Source organism: Monodelphis domestica, chromosome 4, assembly GCF_027887165.1.
Source record: "Monodelphis domestica isolate mMonDom1 chromosome 4, mMonDom1.pri, whole genome shotgun sequence".
NCBI classification, from domain to species: domain Eukaryota; kingdom Metazoa; phylum Chordata; class Mammalia; order Didelphimorphia; family Didelphidae; genus Monodelphis; species Monodelphis domestica.
Window position 1 is genome coordinate 409,569,664 of NC_077230.1, and position 17,502 is coordinate 409,587,165.

Genomic DNA, 17,502 nt, shown 5'->3' on the forward strand with positions numbered 1-17,502 from the left:
TCTATTTTTTATACATTAGGTACAGTTACAATGTCATGCTATTACAAATGATTCTAATTGCCACGTGTCAGTATCAATATAAAATCTATCCCCCTGGGAACTTTCTAGCTTGAAAAGTAAGCTAGGTTAATTTTGCTACTCCTAGTTGATGAGTTCTAAGCTACTGTAGGAAACTGAGGTGAACTTGCAGATTGTAGAGCTTCTGTTTTTTCTTTGGGGGATGATTGCACAGAAGAATTTGCATTACTTTATTCTCAACTGTGGCAGCTCCTATTCTTGAGACGTCTATACCTTCTGTGAAAGGAGGGTATATTATTTTTTATAATAAATTATGCTTTGGGTAAGCCTAAGTAGGGCTAAGAAAAAGTGGCACATTTATAAATATTAAAATGGCATTTAAAATTTGTTTTTACAGTGTATAAATAAGCTTCTGTTCTGCAACTAGTCTGGGTTATTTGATAATTTTATCTTAGTTACCTGATAAATTCACCTCTAAGTGAATTTTGTTCTTTTGTTATTTCCATATACAAATGGAACTAGTGGTTATTTTCGATGTTTTAGGTTTGCAAAGGAAGTCTTTAACACAGGAAAAATGGAAGATTTTTTTTTTTTACATTTTATTTAAGAAGCTTTAATTTTGTCCCTAAGTGGACAGGTATTATTCCTACCGGAACTATTTGACACATTCATGGAGAAAGCAATTACTTGACTAAAGACTGAGTGTTAATTTCTTACTCCTGGGGATTTGACTAGTATTAAGGCTCTTGCACCCATTAAAGAACCTCAACCAAGGAGACTGGAATGAAAATACATCTCCACTCAAAAGGAAGAACCCCTTTCACTTTTCAGTGGGGAGGGGGGCTTTTTTCCTTTCTATCCACTATATATTTGAGTAAGTTGTTACAAGTAAAAAAAATAGTAAATAATGTTTAATACTTTAATTATTTCTCTAACTTCATATGTAGAATAGTTTGATAGCAAATTAAGAGAGGAATTTTTCAACCTCATGCCATATGCAATTCAAAATATTTGCTCTAGTTGACTTTTATTTTCCTCCCAGCAGCCAGTTTCTTTTAGATTTGATTATTTTCCCATTAGGAGATGTGACCTTCACTTACTCCAAATAATTCTGTGATTTATTGGTCAATGAACGACAATACATTTAATAACTTGGACATGTTGCTTATAATCCATTCATATTATAGCTTGGAAAAATAATTTACAGTTTGAAATTACTGCATGAACTTGACTATTAATCATAACACCTCTCACTAGTGGTAATTGGGTTGCCTCAAAATTTTAGAATTTTGTGTTTGCGCTATTAGTTTCTATACTTTAAAAAAAAATTAAATCAGAATGTTACCTACCAGTACTGCTCATTATTATTTCTATGTTCCAATAAAAGTTATATTGAAAAAATTGTATATTCATGATGCCTCTGTTCATTTGCAGTTTTTACTTCAACCAGTAACATCATTATCAATCATATTTGTCCATAGCCACGCTATTTAAAAAGTTGGTAGTTTTTTCCCAGTTTAAAATATAACCCTGAGTTGATTTGTCTCACAAATGAATGCAGTGCTTTTCCACCCAACTTTACTTGGAAATGTTTTAAGTTTCCTCAAACACAACCATCCCTGTTAAGTATGTGCATTGCCTCTGATTAAGGGCCCCAGTGCTCCAAGTTGCCAAGACACTTGACTAGGCTTCAGATGGAGCCAACAGACAGAATCTTTTGTCACCTTGAGCTTCTAGGACAACTAGAATTGGATTATTCACCATATAGTGCTAGGCTCCATAGACAACACAAAAATATGAAGCCCTAAAAGGGCAAATTAGTTGGGAAAATCAAGGCACACAAGGTAATACAATTAGGGTTACCAGAAAGGTACAAAAATGCCCAAGGGGTAGTGTAGCTCCTTGTAAATACAGCACCAGATAAGTACTACCAGTTCAAAAGTCAAAGAACAAAAGGTGGGGCTGGGCTGGTCAGATCATATTTCATGGAGGATTTAGGAAGGCAGCGAGAAGAAATTGCAAAAAACAGTTTTCTACGACAGAATAAAATTCTCACACAAGCTTAATAATTTTACAAAGGAAATTTTTTTTAATGTTTATAATCTGAGTATTCAATTGACTAATTCAGAATTACTCTGAAATAAGATTACATCAAGTGAATGTATAATATTCCCTGGTTTAATAAAGAAAATAAAAATGTTTTAGGCGATGTTTTCTTTATTGAAAAGCATAAACCAAAATATAAAAATATTTTAAAAGTATAAAAACAGTCAAACATTCCCATGGCAAATAATAAAAAGGACATTTATGAACATTTCAACTGCTTCATTCATTCCACTCAGTAACTGACAAGAGGGAGCTCATGTTACCAAATACAGACAAAACTTTTGGGAAATAAGGATTTGGGATTTCAGATCATGCCCATCCAGTTTGTACATTTATCCCTGGTTCTCGCAAGTATCTTTGGTGAAAAAGTAGATGATGTGTTTGAAGATTTGCAATGCATTTTAAATACCTCGCTTCGCTTGGTCCTTAAAAGTAGATGAGAGTTAGATAATGGTCTTTTAATAAAAAAAGAAACAGGCTTAGCAAGGCAATGACTTGCAGTCATGTAACGAAAGTGTCACCATCAGACAAGGGTGGCATTCTCATCACTTCACCACAGCCTCCCCCAGATTGGAGTCCTTGTAACTACATTAGAATCCCAATTATCACATACACATATGTTTTATCTATTAGAAGTATGTACCCATTGGGGCAGTAAATTGGCTTAGTAAATACAGAACCAGACCTAGAGACAGGAGTTCCTAGGTTTGAATCTGACTTCAGATTTCCTGACCACACTTCCTAGCCATATGGTCCTGGACGAGTCACTTGACCCCCATTGCCTAACTCTTCCTGCTTTTCTGCCTTGGAACCAAAACACAGTATTGATTCTATGAAGGAAAGGGCTTTAAAAAAAAAAAGATTCATTTTGAATGGAAATTGCCTCATTCCTATTTTTAGTTTCAGCATCTAACATGATATTTGGCCACATAGTGGGTGATTAATACTTGATTGGTTCATCCTGGGCAAATTGCTGTCCCATTTATAAAATGAGGAGATTGAATCTCATATCCATATCACATGATTCTGTTTGCTTATTTGTTAGCCGGTGCTCAGGCTGGACATGATAGAACATCATCTGGCAAGTTTTCATTCCTTTGCTGAATACTTAATTCATGTCAATTGTACTAAAAGTGAAAACGAAATTTTTGATTGTCTCAATTCCATTTGTTCACATTTTCCACAATCTTCATTGCTACAGATATTTAAATCAGAATTTCAGAGTTGGAAGGGATCTTGGGCCATTTACCTGAGATGTGGTCTTCTAGTCAGGCTGAAGACCACAAGAGAGTGGATCACTGCCGTGGAAAGTAGTCTCCATTTTACTTTGGGATAACTCGTCATTCTTTTCCTGACATTGTTCCTGAATTTGGCTCTTTGGCATTTACATCCATTGCCCCAGTTATGCCCACTGGTGCCAAACAGCAAGCATTCCATCTTCCCACATGACAGTCTTCCAAATACTTGAAGATTGACTGCATGAATCATTGTTTCTCCTTCTCTTCAAGCTAAACATCCCCATTTCTGTAAATAGACCTGTATATGGCATGGTCTTGAAGATCTGTATTCTGGTTTCCCTCTTCTTAATTCTCTTTGGCTTCTCAATGCCCTTCCTAAACTATACTGCCCAAAATGAAACACAATATGCCAGGAGTCGAAAACATCCTTTCCCATTCCACCCTCAAGGAGCTTAAATCTAATAGGGGAGACAACATACATAAATCAATACATACAAGACAAATGTAGGCTAGACGGAAGGTAACATGGAGTGACTAGCAATGGAAGAAGCAGAAAAGGCCATTGAGAGGAGGTGGTCCTTGAGCTGAATAGAAGGCAGAGGTTCTAAGAGTCACAAGTTGAGAAGACGGGCATTCCAGCCAGTCCAAGGAAGAGAGATGAATGAGGGAATGTTGTCAAGTAGTCCAGAATGACTAGTCCATAGGGCTGGTGAAGAGAAGAATGCAAGATTGGAAAGGGATCAGGTGTAAAAAGCTCTAAATATGAAAAGAACTGAAAACATTCCTGGAGATAACAGGGAACCACTGTCAGTGAGGTGGGGAAATGCTTTAGAGAAATCCCTAACAGCTGAGTGAAGGATGGACGAGTGGGAAAAGAGATGAGCTTGAGAAAACAACTCAGAAGGCTATATAACAATAATAGAGGTAAAAGGTAATGAGAGGGCCTGAATTAAGATGGTGGCTGAGTAAGGAGAAAGGGAGGTACATGAGAAATGTAAAGAAATGACAAGATTTAACAACTAATTGGATACATAGGATAAGAAAGACGGGTGAAGATGAAACCAAGATTTTCAATTTAGATGTCTAAGAGGTGGTGCTGCCCTCAATAGTAATCTGTAAAGGAGTCAGGGCAACTAAGAGATTCAGTGGCTAGAAAGCCAGGCTTAGAGATGGGAAGTCCCAGGTTCAAATGCGGCCTCAAGCACATCCTAGCTGTGTGACCCTAGTCAGATCACTTAACCCCAATCGTCTAGTCTTTAGCACTCTTGTGCCTTGGAAACAATATACTTGGAAACAAATTGATTCTAAGATGGAAAATAAGGGCTAAAAAAAAGCTTAAAAATTTTTGTCAATGAGATGAGAGTGCTAAAGGAAGAACTTGGAAAAAATTAAAACAATGGAAGAAAAAAGTTGGAAAAGTAACAACTTTGTACAAGAGATACAAAACTTTACTCAAGCAAAAAAGTTTAAAATAGACTAAAGATAAGTTAATTACTCCATCAGAAAACCAAAATATTAAAGTCTGGAAAAACAAGAAAATGGAAGATATATTTTTTAAAAACTGTCCTGGAAATGATTGATAATTGGTTTAAAAATTAAGAATCATTCTATTACCTGAATGCCACAACCAATCAAGAGCCGAAAATCTTATAAAGAAAACTGTCCAGATCTCTTAGAACCAAAAGGCAATGTAAAGAATTCACTAGTCACTTCCTGAAAGAAGCCCCCAAATAAAAACTTCTAGGACCTCTACTGCCAAACTCCAGAGTTTCCAGGTGAAAGGAAAGTGCTTCAAACAACCAAAACAAAAGGATTCAAATACCAAGGAGCTACAGTCAGGATCACACACAATTTCACAACCATCACTCTAAAGGAGCAGAGAGCTAGGAATACAATGTTCCAGAAGACAAAAGATATAAACTTATAGCCAAGAATAACATCCAGCAAAACTGAATGTAATGCTATAAGAAGGTGAGGAGAGGGTTGTGGACTTATAATAGAGGATTTACAAACTTTCCTGATGAAAAGGACAATGCTGTGGAGAAATCCTGAATTTCAAACCCAGGAATGAAGAGAAACATAAAAAAGTAAGCATGAATGAACAACGATAAGAGACTAAACAAAGATAAACTACTTACAGTCTAATATGGGGGGGCAATATGTGTCCTCACAAAACCCTATCACCATTAAAGGTCATAGAAGGAATCTAATTAGATAGAAGGCCCAGAAGTGGTTCTGTTGTGTCCCGATGATCTTAAGAGAAGACTGGAAAGAGGGGGAAAGAGAAATAATCTGGGAGAGGGGGAAAGAAAGTTGGGGAAAATTATCTCACATAATCAGAGTACTCCAGTAGATATCCATATGGGCTTGGAAGGGAGTGGTTAACGGGTGAACCTCACCCTTCCTCTGAACTGTCAAAAGAGGGAAGAAGACTTACACACACAGAGGGGTTCAAAAATATATCTCACTCAACAGGGAAATAGGAAGGAAAGGGGGTAGAGGGAGGAAGGGAGATTAGAGGAAAGGGATATTAAGCAAGCAATTAACCCTAAGGAAAACAAACTTAAGACTATACAAAAATATTTTAACTTTTTGAGGTAATAAAGAATGGGAATTTGAGTGTGCCCATAAATTGGGGAATGGCTGACCAAGTTATGCTATAGAAACATGGTGGAATACTACTGTGCAATAAGAAATGATAGAAACGTTTTCAGAGAAACCTGGGAAGACTTACATAAATTGATGCAGAGTGAAATGAACAGAACCAAGAGAATAATGATAATACGACAAAGAGAAACAACTTTGAAAGAACTAGGAATTCCAATCAATGGAGTCACCAACCACAATTCCAGAGTACTAACAATAAAGCATGCTTCCTACCTCCTGACAGAAAAGTGAAAGAGTCAGAATGCAGAATAAGATATTTTTAACACAAACAAGGGCATTTACCTATTTATAATAGGGGTTTTGTTTTTCTTTCATTTTCAATCTAGGGGCAGGGAAAGTAGATTTTTACTGATGTGTATATATATATATATATGTCGTATTTAAAAAATAATATTAAGTAGCTTCAGAAGGGAGGTTTGAAGGAAGAGGGAAGAAATGAGGATGAAGATAATGAGTTCTGTCTTGGTAATGCTGACCTTTCAATGCTTACAGGACATCCACATTGAAATGTTAAAACAAAATAGGTTATAAAAGACGAGTTCAGGGGACAGATCTTGGAATCATCAGTAAAGAGATGGTCATTGAACATCTGGGAACTGATGAGGTCACCAATTCAAACAGTATAGAGAGGGGGGAAAAGAAGAGAGCCCAAGAGAGTCACAGAGCCCCCATGATAGTGGGTGTGATATGGATGAAGAGTGGTGAGACAGATAGGAAGAGAGCCAAGAGAGAGCAGACATGAAAACTCAGAGAGCACATATCCAGTAGCAGAAGGTGGTCAATGATGTCAAAGGCTGCAAAAGTCAAGAAGGATGAGGATAGGGGAAAGGTCAATTGAGAGATCACTGGAAGGAGCAGCTAGGTGGCTCAGTGCAGAGAGAGCCAAGCCTGGACATGAGAGGTCCTGGGTTCAAATGTGACCTCAGACACTTCCTAGCTGTGTGACTCTAGGCAAGTCAGTCTTCTGTCTTAGAGTTGATACTAAAACAGAAGGAAAGGGTTGGGTTTTTTTTTTAATGATTAAATAGCTCAGGGCTAAGCACAAGTATGTTGAGCATTCCTTCCTGTTTTCCAGTACACACACACACACACACACACATGCACACACACGCACACACACACACACCCCTCTACCACTCTTGGGGCTTTTTGAGTTCAGGCATAAGGTTCACAAAACTGAATTATCTGTCTCTCCCCATAGCTCAGGGACCCAACATGCATGTTCAATAACCTGTCCCATAAGCTAGAATTATAAGAAGCAAAAATGACTATTTTCTAGTATGAAAGGTATGCTTTGAGTCAACAAAATACTGTAAAAATTATAGAGGAAAGAAAGTTTCTTAGTTCACAGAATACCATTTTCTCATAGTTAGAAACTATTATTTCATGCTGAGCACCCAACAATCTGTCTTCTAATAGCAGAACTCACAATATAACCAAGGGGAAAGACCTAGAAATCAAGAGAAATTGGGGGATTGTGGGGGGGAAAAGTAAGAGAAAGAACCATATCTATAGCTATTTCAGAGCTATACACACAGCTAAGTAGCACAGTGGATAGTCTTCCAGGACCTCATCTTCCTGAGTTCAAATCCAGCTTTGGTCACTTAATAGTTGTGTGATCCTGGCCAAGTCACTTAATCCTATTGACCTCAGTTTCCTCATCTGTAAAATGAGTTGGAGAAGGAAATAGCCAACCACTCCAGTATCTTTGCCAAGAAAACTCCGGATAGGGTCATGGGCAGTTGGACCTGGCTGAAATGACTGAAGAATACAACTATAAACATATATATGTAGAGACAGACAGATAGAGGGATAGGGACTGATATTGTTCCATTGATTTGGGAAACTCCAAAGTGAAGAAACGCACTCTTATCAATGTGGGTCAGTACCTTCTGAGCAATGCTGGGGAGTTGCCTAGAGCACCAAGAGGTTAAGTCGCTTGCCCGGGGCCATATAACCAGAATGGGTCAGAATTGGACTTGAAACCAAGTCCTGCTCGCCACTCTGAATGGATATATGGGTGAGCACACATATGTATGCGTATAGACAGAGGCAGAGAGATGCATACTTATTATATCCCTGGCATTAGCCAGAGACAGAAAGAAAATAGCACCTTTATGGAGGACCTGCATGGAGGCATGATCAGATAAGTACAGTAGGTGGCTCAGTGGATAGAGCATTCAACCTGAAGTGAGGAAAATCTGAGCTCAAATCTGGACTCAGACCCATAAAAGCTATGTGACCCTGGACAATCCACTTGACCTCTGTTTGCCTTAATCTACCAGAAAAGGAAATGGCAAATAAGTCTAGTATTTTGGCCAAGAAAACCCCATCGACAGTATGGTCCACAGGGTCATGAAGCATCAGACACAACTAAACAATAGATATGTCCATGAGATACTCCCTGACTTCCCACTAGCTGTCCCCTATGCCTGGATTGCACTCTTTCCTTGCCGCCATTTTTCAGAATTCTTAGCTTTCTCTAAGCTCAACTCAAGAGCCACCTCTTACAGGAAGACTTTCTTGATGCCACTTGTTTTTTGTTTTTTTTTTTAAACCCTTACCTTCCGTCTTGGAGTCAATGCTGGGTATTGGCTCCAAGGCAGAAGATTGGTCAGGGCTAGGCAATGGGGGTCAAGTGACTTGCCCAGGGTCACACAGCTGGGAAGTGTCTGAGGCCAGATTTGAACCCAGGACCTCCCACCTCTAGGCCTGGCTCTCAATTCACTGAGCTACCCAGCTGCCCCCATGATGCCACTTGTTATTAATCCTCCCAAAATCGAAATTGTCTTCCATTTACTTTGTATGTTCTTTGTATCATTTCGTGTACACGTGTTGTTTCTTCCACTCCTCCAATAAACATAAACTCATTGAGGTCAGGAAACATTTTGTTTTTGTCTTTGTACCTATCCTCAATGCTAAGCACTTAATAAAAGGTTTGCTGATGGATTGATTAGTAGGCAGAGAGTTCCTTCTCCTACCTGAGACTCTTTCTTTATCTGTAAAATGAGGAGAATGAGCAGATGATCTCTAAGCCCCCTTCTGGCTCCAAATCGCAGGAAAGCAACAGGGGAGGAGAGGTCACTGCCGTCTGCAGACAGCACGTTTCCTGACACGTTTCTTGGGTTTGTAAATCCTGGTTTCATCACAGCTGAGGTTATGACTACACTTCTTATGGCAGGCAATATGCACCAATTTCAGGTTATTCGAGGTAAAAAGGAGGTTATAGAAGTATTCCCAGTCTACTTCTCTTCCATCTTGCTTGGCAACAGCTTCGGCCAGAGCAGGCACGATGGTACGTTTCTTTTCTATTCTGCAAGAGAAGGTAAGTTAGTTATCGACTGGCAGAAAGTGGGCAACGTCCCTCCTCAAGCCAAAAGAACATCCAAAGGACAGTTTATTACTTATTCATTTGAGGTCCTGTCAACACATTAAACCTAGATTAATTTCTAGCAGGTTCTTCCTTCAAAATACAGCTCAGGTACTATTTCCTTTCTGGAAAACGTCTTTCTTTTTTTCCTGACTCCTCTCTTTTCTGGCCCCCAGTGGCTAATGCTCTCCTCCCATAAATTAATAAATAAATTTAAACCCCCCAGAAATTAATTTGTCTTTGTATTTTTTCTATATTAAGAATAATATAGGGACTACTTAATTTATATCTTTATATGAGATAATATTTTTAAAGTGATTAGCACAATGGGAAAGGGAAAGAAGAGGGGAGGAGAGGGAAAAGGAACAATTTCAAAAAATGAGCATTTTAGAGAAGAATGTGGGGCACTAAGAGATGAAGTGATATGCCCTCAATCACAGTGCTGGCATTTTTCAGAGATGAGACTTGAACCCAGGTCTCTATAGACTACATCATGCTACCCATTATGTTAGTACATAGGAGGTACTATTTAATCATTAGCTTGAATTTCTTAGGTGACATTTATATAATGCTTTAAGATTTGCAAATGATTTCACAAATATTGTCATTTTTTCCCTCCAATAACCAGAAAAGTAGATGTTATTATTATCCTCATTTTACAGATTAGGAAACTGAGACATGGTGTGGTTAAGTGACTTGTCCAGAGTCACAGCTAACAAGTATCTGAGGCAGAATTTGAACTTGGGTTTTCCTAATTCCAAATCCAGCACACTGTACATGCTGCCACCTGGCTGACTCTATAAATAATGATAATAATAATAGAATGACTTCCCTTTCTGCTCCCCACCAAACTAAGTCTTACCGTTCCCTTGAAGTCTATCCAAAGCTCTAATTCCTTTATGCAGCCTCCCACAAATATTCCAGCCCTGTGACTGATCCCTCCCTCCTCTAAAGGAGCACTCAATGCATGAATAATTCCCAGAATCACAAAGTTGCAAGGGATTTCAAAGACCTTCACATCCAACCTGTTTGACATGGGTTTGAGTCCTGCCTCTGACACTTGCTAGCTATTTGACCCTGGGCAAGTCACTTTACTTTTACCTCCTAGGTGACTCTTTAACACAGCAAGGCATTAGAAGAGAGAATTTCCTTGCCAAGGTGTTCCCAATATCGATGAAATCACCCATCTGGTCCCCATCCCTATTAAAAGTAGGCATGCTGCTCTCTTTCTCTTGTTGGGTAACTGGACTTTGGCTGCATGAATGGCACTGAAGGATCCTACCTTTACTTCCTTCTTTATTTACCTGTGATCCAGATTCCATGTGCTGAATAGAATTCGACTTTCCCGGTTACTATAGGGATTGATGGAATGTATAGACAAACAAGAATCCAAATCAAAAGGACCCTGAAAAGGCAAATGAGAGCCAAGTAGATTTAAATTCCATTGAAATTGCTGCCCCTCAGTCAAAGGGGGTGAGTAAAATGAATCTGATTCCAAACATAAAGGAAGATGTCATAAGCCAATTAGAAGAACATAGAGCACGTTACCTATCATATTAATGGATTGGAGGAGAATTTATGAATAAACAGGAGATGGAGAACATTATGCAATATAAAATGGATAATTTTGATTATATTAAATTTAAAAGGTTTTGAACAAATAAAACGAATGTAGCCAAGATTAGACAGAAAGTAGAAAACTGAGGGAAATTTTTATAGGCAGTTTCTTAGAATGAGGTATCGTATCTCAACTACATCAAGAACTTTATCAAATTTATAAGAATATGAACCATTCTCCAATTGATAAATGGTCAAGGGATGTGAACAAACAGTTTGGGGATGAAGAAACCAAAGCTATTAGAGCCACAAGAAAAAATGCTCTAAGTCATTATTGATTAGAGAAATGCACATTCAAACAGATCTGAGATATCATCTCACATCGATCAGACTTCTAAAATGCTAAATGGACACAATGATTAATGTTGGAGGGGATGTGGAAAAATGGGGACACTAAGACTCTGCTGATGGAGTTGTCGGATCCAATCATTTTGAAAAGCAATATGGAATTATGCCAAAAAAACTGTATATTCCCAGTAAAACCACTATCTGTTTACTGAGGTGCCCAGAGAAAAGGAAAAGAACCTATATGATCTGAAATATTTATAGCAGTGCTCTTTGTGGTGGCAAAGAACTGAAAATTGAGGGGATATCCATCAATTGGGGAATGGCTCAACAAACTGTGGCATATTATTGTGATGGAATTCTACTGAGCTGTTAGAAATGATGGGCAGGTTCTAGAAGCATTTTCCTAGAATGTCCTCTCCCACAGCCTTGTTCACTAAAATCTCCTGGGTCACAGGAATTCCCTCATCTGTCAAATAAACTGGAGAAGGAAATGGCAAGCCACTCCAGTATCCTTGCCAAGAAAACCCCCCAAAAACCCCTTCAGGCAGCAACTGTTCTGCTTTCATCTTTGAAATCCTCTCTGGAACCTGGCATAGAGTAAGCACTTAATGCACATTTGTTGAATGAATGAATGAACAAATGAACAAACAAGTGAATCTCTAGTCAAAAAATCCCTTAAATTCTATGCTCCAAGTTAGACAAACCAAGTTCTCCACCTTTATAACTTAATCAAACACTAAACATCTATTAAAGCACCTGCTATGATTCGAGATGACTCACACATTCTGTATTTAATGCATTCTAACTTGTCTTCAGAATTGTTTGAAGGTCTCATCCCTTAGCACTGTGCCTGGCACATAGCAAGAAATAAACACATATTACACAGGCAGCAAGGTGGTACAATAGATAGAGTGTCAGGCCTGGAATCAGGAAGACACCTCTTCCTGAGATCAAATCCAGCCTCAGACACTCTGTGATCCTAGTCATTTAACTCTGTCTGTCTCAGTTTGCTCATCCATAAAAGGAGTTGGAGAAAGAAATGACAAATCATTACATTATCTTTGCCAAAAAACAAACAAAACAACAACAACAACAACAACAATAAAAAACAGATGGGGTCACAAAGAGTGCAACACAGCTGAAAACAACTGAATACAGACACATCATAACCAGTGTAAATAATGAATCCCCTCCTTCAAGTGGTCAAATGTATTTTAATTCAGACTATTTGAAGTTATATGTAAAATGGGGGCATTCGTTCAAACCCAATGGAAATATGTAGTAAGAATCCAAATACTGTAACTATTTCAAGGGATCCATTGTTCATACTAAGTGGGACCTGGCTCTACCTACCTACCTCTCTATCTGTCTATCTATCCATCCATCCATCCCTCCCTCCATTCATCCTTCCATCTATCCATTTATCTATCCATCCATCCATCCATCCATCCATCTATCCATCTATCCATCCATCCTTCCATATCTCCATTTATCTATCCATTTATCTATCCATCCATCCATCTATCCATCCATCCTTCCATCTATCCATTTATACATACATACATACATCCTTCCATCTACCTATCTATCTATCTATCCATCTATCTATCCATCCATCTATCCATCCTTCCATCTATCTATCTATTTATACATCTATCCTTCCATCTATCTATCTATCTATCTATACATCCATCCATCCTTCCATCTCTATCCATCTATCTATATATCCATCCATCCATCCTTCCATCTCTATCCATCTATATATCCATCCTTCCATCCATCCATCCTTCCATCTATCTATCCATACATCCATCCATCCATCCATCCTTCCATCTATCTATCTATCTATCTATCTATCTATCTATCTATCTATCTATCTATCTATCCATACATCCATCCTTCCATCTATCTATCTATCTATCTATCTATCTATCTATCTATCTATCTATCTATCCATCCATCCTTCCATCTATCTATCTATATATCCATCCATCCATTCATCCTTCCATCTCTCTATCATCCATTCATCCATCTATCTATCTACTTCTCTATTTATCTATCATCTGCTTCTCCATTTATCTCTCCATCCCTCCATGTCCCCCTCCACCATCACCCCACCCCACCCCCATTCTCTTTCTCTCTCTGCCATCTCTCATTAAATAATCAGGCTGTGAAGGGCAGGGATACTGTCATTTTTCCATTCTTCGTACCCCGGGAGCCTAGCATAGTGCTAGACTTCTAATAAGAGCTGACCTTGTTTCCATCCTCATATCCTCAGCACCTCAGAGGGTCTCCACTTCACACAGTCATAGACGGTCAGAGCTTGCCGGGACCTCTGAGGTCACCTGGCCCAATGCCCTCATTACATGGAATCAGAGTTGAAGTCAAGGGAGGAGCTGATTTACCTGCAGTCCCGATGCACCCCTGTTGCGTGCACTGAGCCAATGTGCCTTGAAGGTCTCAAACAAAGGCTGGAGAAGCACTTGTCAAAGATATCATAGTGATTCCTTTCATGTATTGGGTTGGCCTGGGGGGGGGGGTGTTCCTGGGGGCCCTCCTACCTCTCAAGCTCTGTAATGCTGTGACTCTTCTAGCAAGCACAGGACACACACAAACATTCCAGCCCAGAATGGATATATAGACAGCTCTTTTTATAGAGTTCATCTCTTCAAAGAGGCAGCTGTGGCTCAGTGGTGAGAACACTGAGTCTAGAGTCAGGAAGATCTGAGTTCAAATCCAGCTTCAGACACCTCCTAGCTGTGTGACCTTGGACATCTCACTTAACCTCCAATTGCCTGACCAAAGGATCCACTAGAGAAGGAAATGGCAAATCGCTCCAGGATCCTTGCCAAGAAAACCCCGTGGATGGCTCTAGTCCATGGGGTACAAAGAATCAGACACGACTGAACAACAATAACATCTCTTCAATAGATGAAACAGTGATGAGGGAAGTGTAGAAGACTTGTGAGTTCATCAAAGTAGGGAGAGACTCAGAAGCGTATCCCTAATTTTGAACAGAAGGCTATGGATGAAAGCCTGGGATTTCACTGGCAAAGGGGACTCAGGAGTGAGGGCACTCCCTCTACCAAAATAGGTCAGCACTTCTCTTGCCAGGCAGAGCTTTAGAGGGCTACCCAGGAGCAACGAGAGGTTAGGTGACTTGCCCAGTCACACAGTCACTAAATCCAAAGTGAGACTGGGGTCTTTCTAAATTCAAGGCTGGCTCTTCTGCCAGACTGCCTTCCTAGTAAACACAGAATACTTGTGAACGATTAATAAACATATAAATATACGTAGTTAAATATAAATATAAATAAACATGTTTGTGAACTGTAGGAAAGATGCTTTTATGGTCCAAGCTGTTTACAATCACCTACGTTAAATAAATTTAAAAAAAGAAGAAGAGAAAACCTGCCTTGTCCCCAAAGACACTTTGGCAAGTGGGAAGCCTTTAATGTCTCTACATTTGCTAGGACACTGACTGAAGACTGAGCATCGAGCCACCTGCTGCTCTAACCACTTAGAAACAATAGGAAAGCCACAGCTTTCGGAGGTGGATTCAGCTAGAAATTCAATTTGCGATTTATAAATGGCAAAAAGGACCACTTGAATTGAGGACGAGATATTAGCAGAAGCCCCAGGACCTCATCGCTCAGGCCAGACAAAATGGGCCAACCCCAGCGCAGAAGAAAAATGGAGGAAGCCAAGAAGAGGATCATTTGCATGTGAATCACCCCCTTCACCCAAACCCACGCCATCCTGTTTCAAGGTCCTATCACAGATATTTAATAATATATAATGTGTGTATATTTGTGGCTTTGAGGTGGCACAGTAGATAGAGTAATGGGCCTAGTGGCAAGCCAACTGGAGTTCAAATATGGCCTCGGACACTCCTAGCTATGTGACCCTGGGCAAGACACTTAACTCTGTTGGCCTCAGTTTCCTCATCTGTTAAAAGGAGATAGAGAAGGCAAGAACAAACCATTCTGGTACCTTTGCCAAGAAAACCCCAAATTGAATTGAACAGCATCATAGCATATATACACAAATGTATACACACATATATAATAGGCAAAATATATTATGATTTAAAGTTATATATTATTATTTAAATTTCTATATTAATAATTTAATAATATAAAAGTAAATTATATAATTTAATAAATAATAATAAATTTTCTATGTTAATAATTTAATAATATAAACATAAATGATAAAATTTAATAATAAATTTTCTGTATTGATGGTTTAATAATAACAAATAATAATTTACTATACTAAATCTATAATAAATAATATGTTGTTTCTATATTATATGGTATAATAATTATAATAATATAATACTTTCCCACCTGACTCAGGTGGGAAAGGATGCTAGTGCAATGTTTCCAGTACGTGGATTGTTCCTGATCCCTCCATCTAGTTGGGATTTCAGTGCCGCTCACAATCTCAAGCCCAGGCTGAGCTTCATGCATGAGCTCTACTATACTGCAGTAACCATAAGGTGGAGAAGCCGCTTTCTTTCACAGCATCTCAGATTTACAAGGGACCTCAGTGCCCAGCTAGTCCGATCCATAAAGGAATAAGAATTCCTTTCCTATCATCTCCAACAGGTGGTCTTCTTGCTCCTATCTTCATGTTTTTTCATTAACTTTTTTCAGTGCCTGGAATTCCTTCCTTCCTCCTCTCTGCCTCTTAGAATTTCTAGTTCCCCTCAAGTCTCAGCTCAAGTGGACAGCTAGATTACTTGATGGATTAAGACTGGGTTCAAATCTGGCCCCAGACACTTCTTAGCTGTGTGACCCTGGGCAAGTCACTTGACCCCCATTGCCTAGCCCTTACAACTCCTCTGTCTTGGAACCAATTCACAGTATTGAATCTAAGATGGAAGGAAAGAGTTTTAAAAAATTCTCAGCTCAGGGGCAGCTGGGTAGCTCAGTGGATTGAGAACCAGGCCTAGAGATGGGAGGTCCTAGGTTCAAATCCGGCCTCAGCCACTTCCTAGCTGTGTGACCCTGGGCAAGTCACTTGACCCCCATTGCCTAGCCCTTACCACTCTTCTGCCTTAGAGCCAATACCCAGTATTGACTCCAAGATGGAAGGTAAGGGTTTTTATTAAAAAAAAAAATTCTCAGCTCAAATGCTTCCTTCTATATGAAATGTTTCCCCTGCTAATTAATTCCTTACCACCCCACCCAAAGCACTGTTGTTCAGTTGTTTCAGTTGTGTCTAACTCATCATGATTTGGGGTTTTCTTGGCAAGGACATTGCAGTGATTTGCCATTTTCTTCTTCAGCTTCTTTTACAGATAAGGAAACTGAGGCAAACAGGGTGAAGTGACTTGCCCAGGGTCACACAGCTAATAAGTGTCTGAGGCTAAATTTAAAGTTAAAAAGATGAGTCATCCAGACTCCATTTCCAACATTCTGTCCACTGCACCTTGGCTTATAGCAGGCTCGAAACAAAATGTCTTTTGATTGCTTTATTGGTCATCTAGCCTCCATTTCAAGTTTGGTGGCTCATTATCTAACATTTTTGTACAGCTTTAATTATTAGGAAGTTTTTCTTATATTGAGAAAAAAAAATCAACTTTTCCCCACTTTAACCCAAAGCTCCATCTATGGCATGATTTCTAGAACCCTGACTATCCTGGTCAAGCTCCATTTTGCCAGTATCCTTCCTAAGATGCTCAAGTCTATCCATATCCTTCCTGAGATGTGACTGATACCTAGTCAGAGATAGCAAGGCTGTCCAAGTCAATACTCAGTTATTGGGCACCTCACTATGTTCCAGATATGTACTAACGACTGGGGATACTAAGAAAGGCAAACGACAATCCCTGCTCTCGAGGAGCTCATGGTGGAGCTCATGGTCTGACGGGGGAGACAATGGCAAACAACTAAGAACAAGCAATGATTAGGAGAAGGCACTAGAATCAAGGGGGATGCATTGCCCCGGCTCTGATCCTGTTAACACAGCCGAAACACACGGCTGACTCAGGGGGTAGCCTGCTAACTCCCCTACACCTTGCGGATGTGAACTGTTGCCTGGACGTCCCTTCCCTGTCCTCTCCTTGTAGAATCATGCTTCATTTTTGGTTTTTCATTCCCCGGTAGGTCCTGCCACTTCTCTTTGTTCAACTGAATCTCCTTCGATTTGGCCCTGTGTTCTAACCTGCTGAGATCTTCCTGAATGCTG

At 39.3% G+C, this 17,502-nt stretch overlaps 1 protein-coding gene across 1 annotated transcript in view; it reads right to left on the reverse strand.

Moving 5' to 3' along the window:
* Positions 1-8,274: 8,274 nt before the first annotated feature.
* Positions 8,275-17,502, reverse strand: part of DFFB (DNA fragmentation factor subunit beta) — a 32,476-nt gene continuing 23,248 nt past the window's right edge. Inside the window, exons 6-7 of the mRNA XM_001376732.5 lie at positions 10,704-10,804; positions 8,275-9,342 (exon numbers count right to left, since the gene is read on the reverse strand). Of these exons, the coding sequence (XP_001376769.3) occupies positions 9,111-9,342; positions 10,704-10,804 (333 nt within the window). The 3' untranslated portion in view covers positions 8,275-9,110. The remainder of the gene's footprint in view (positions 9,343-10,703; positions 10,805-17,502) is intronic.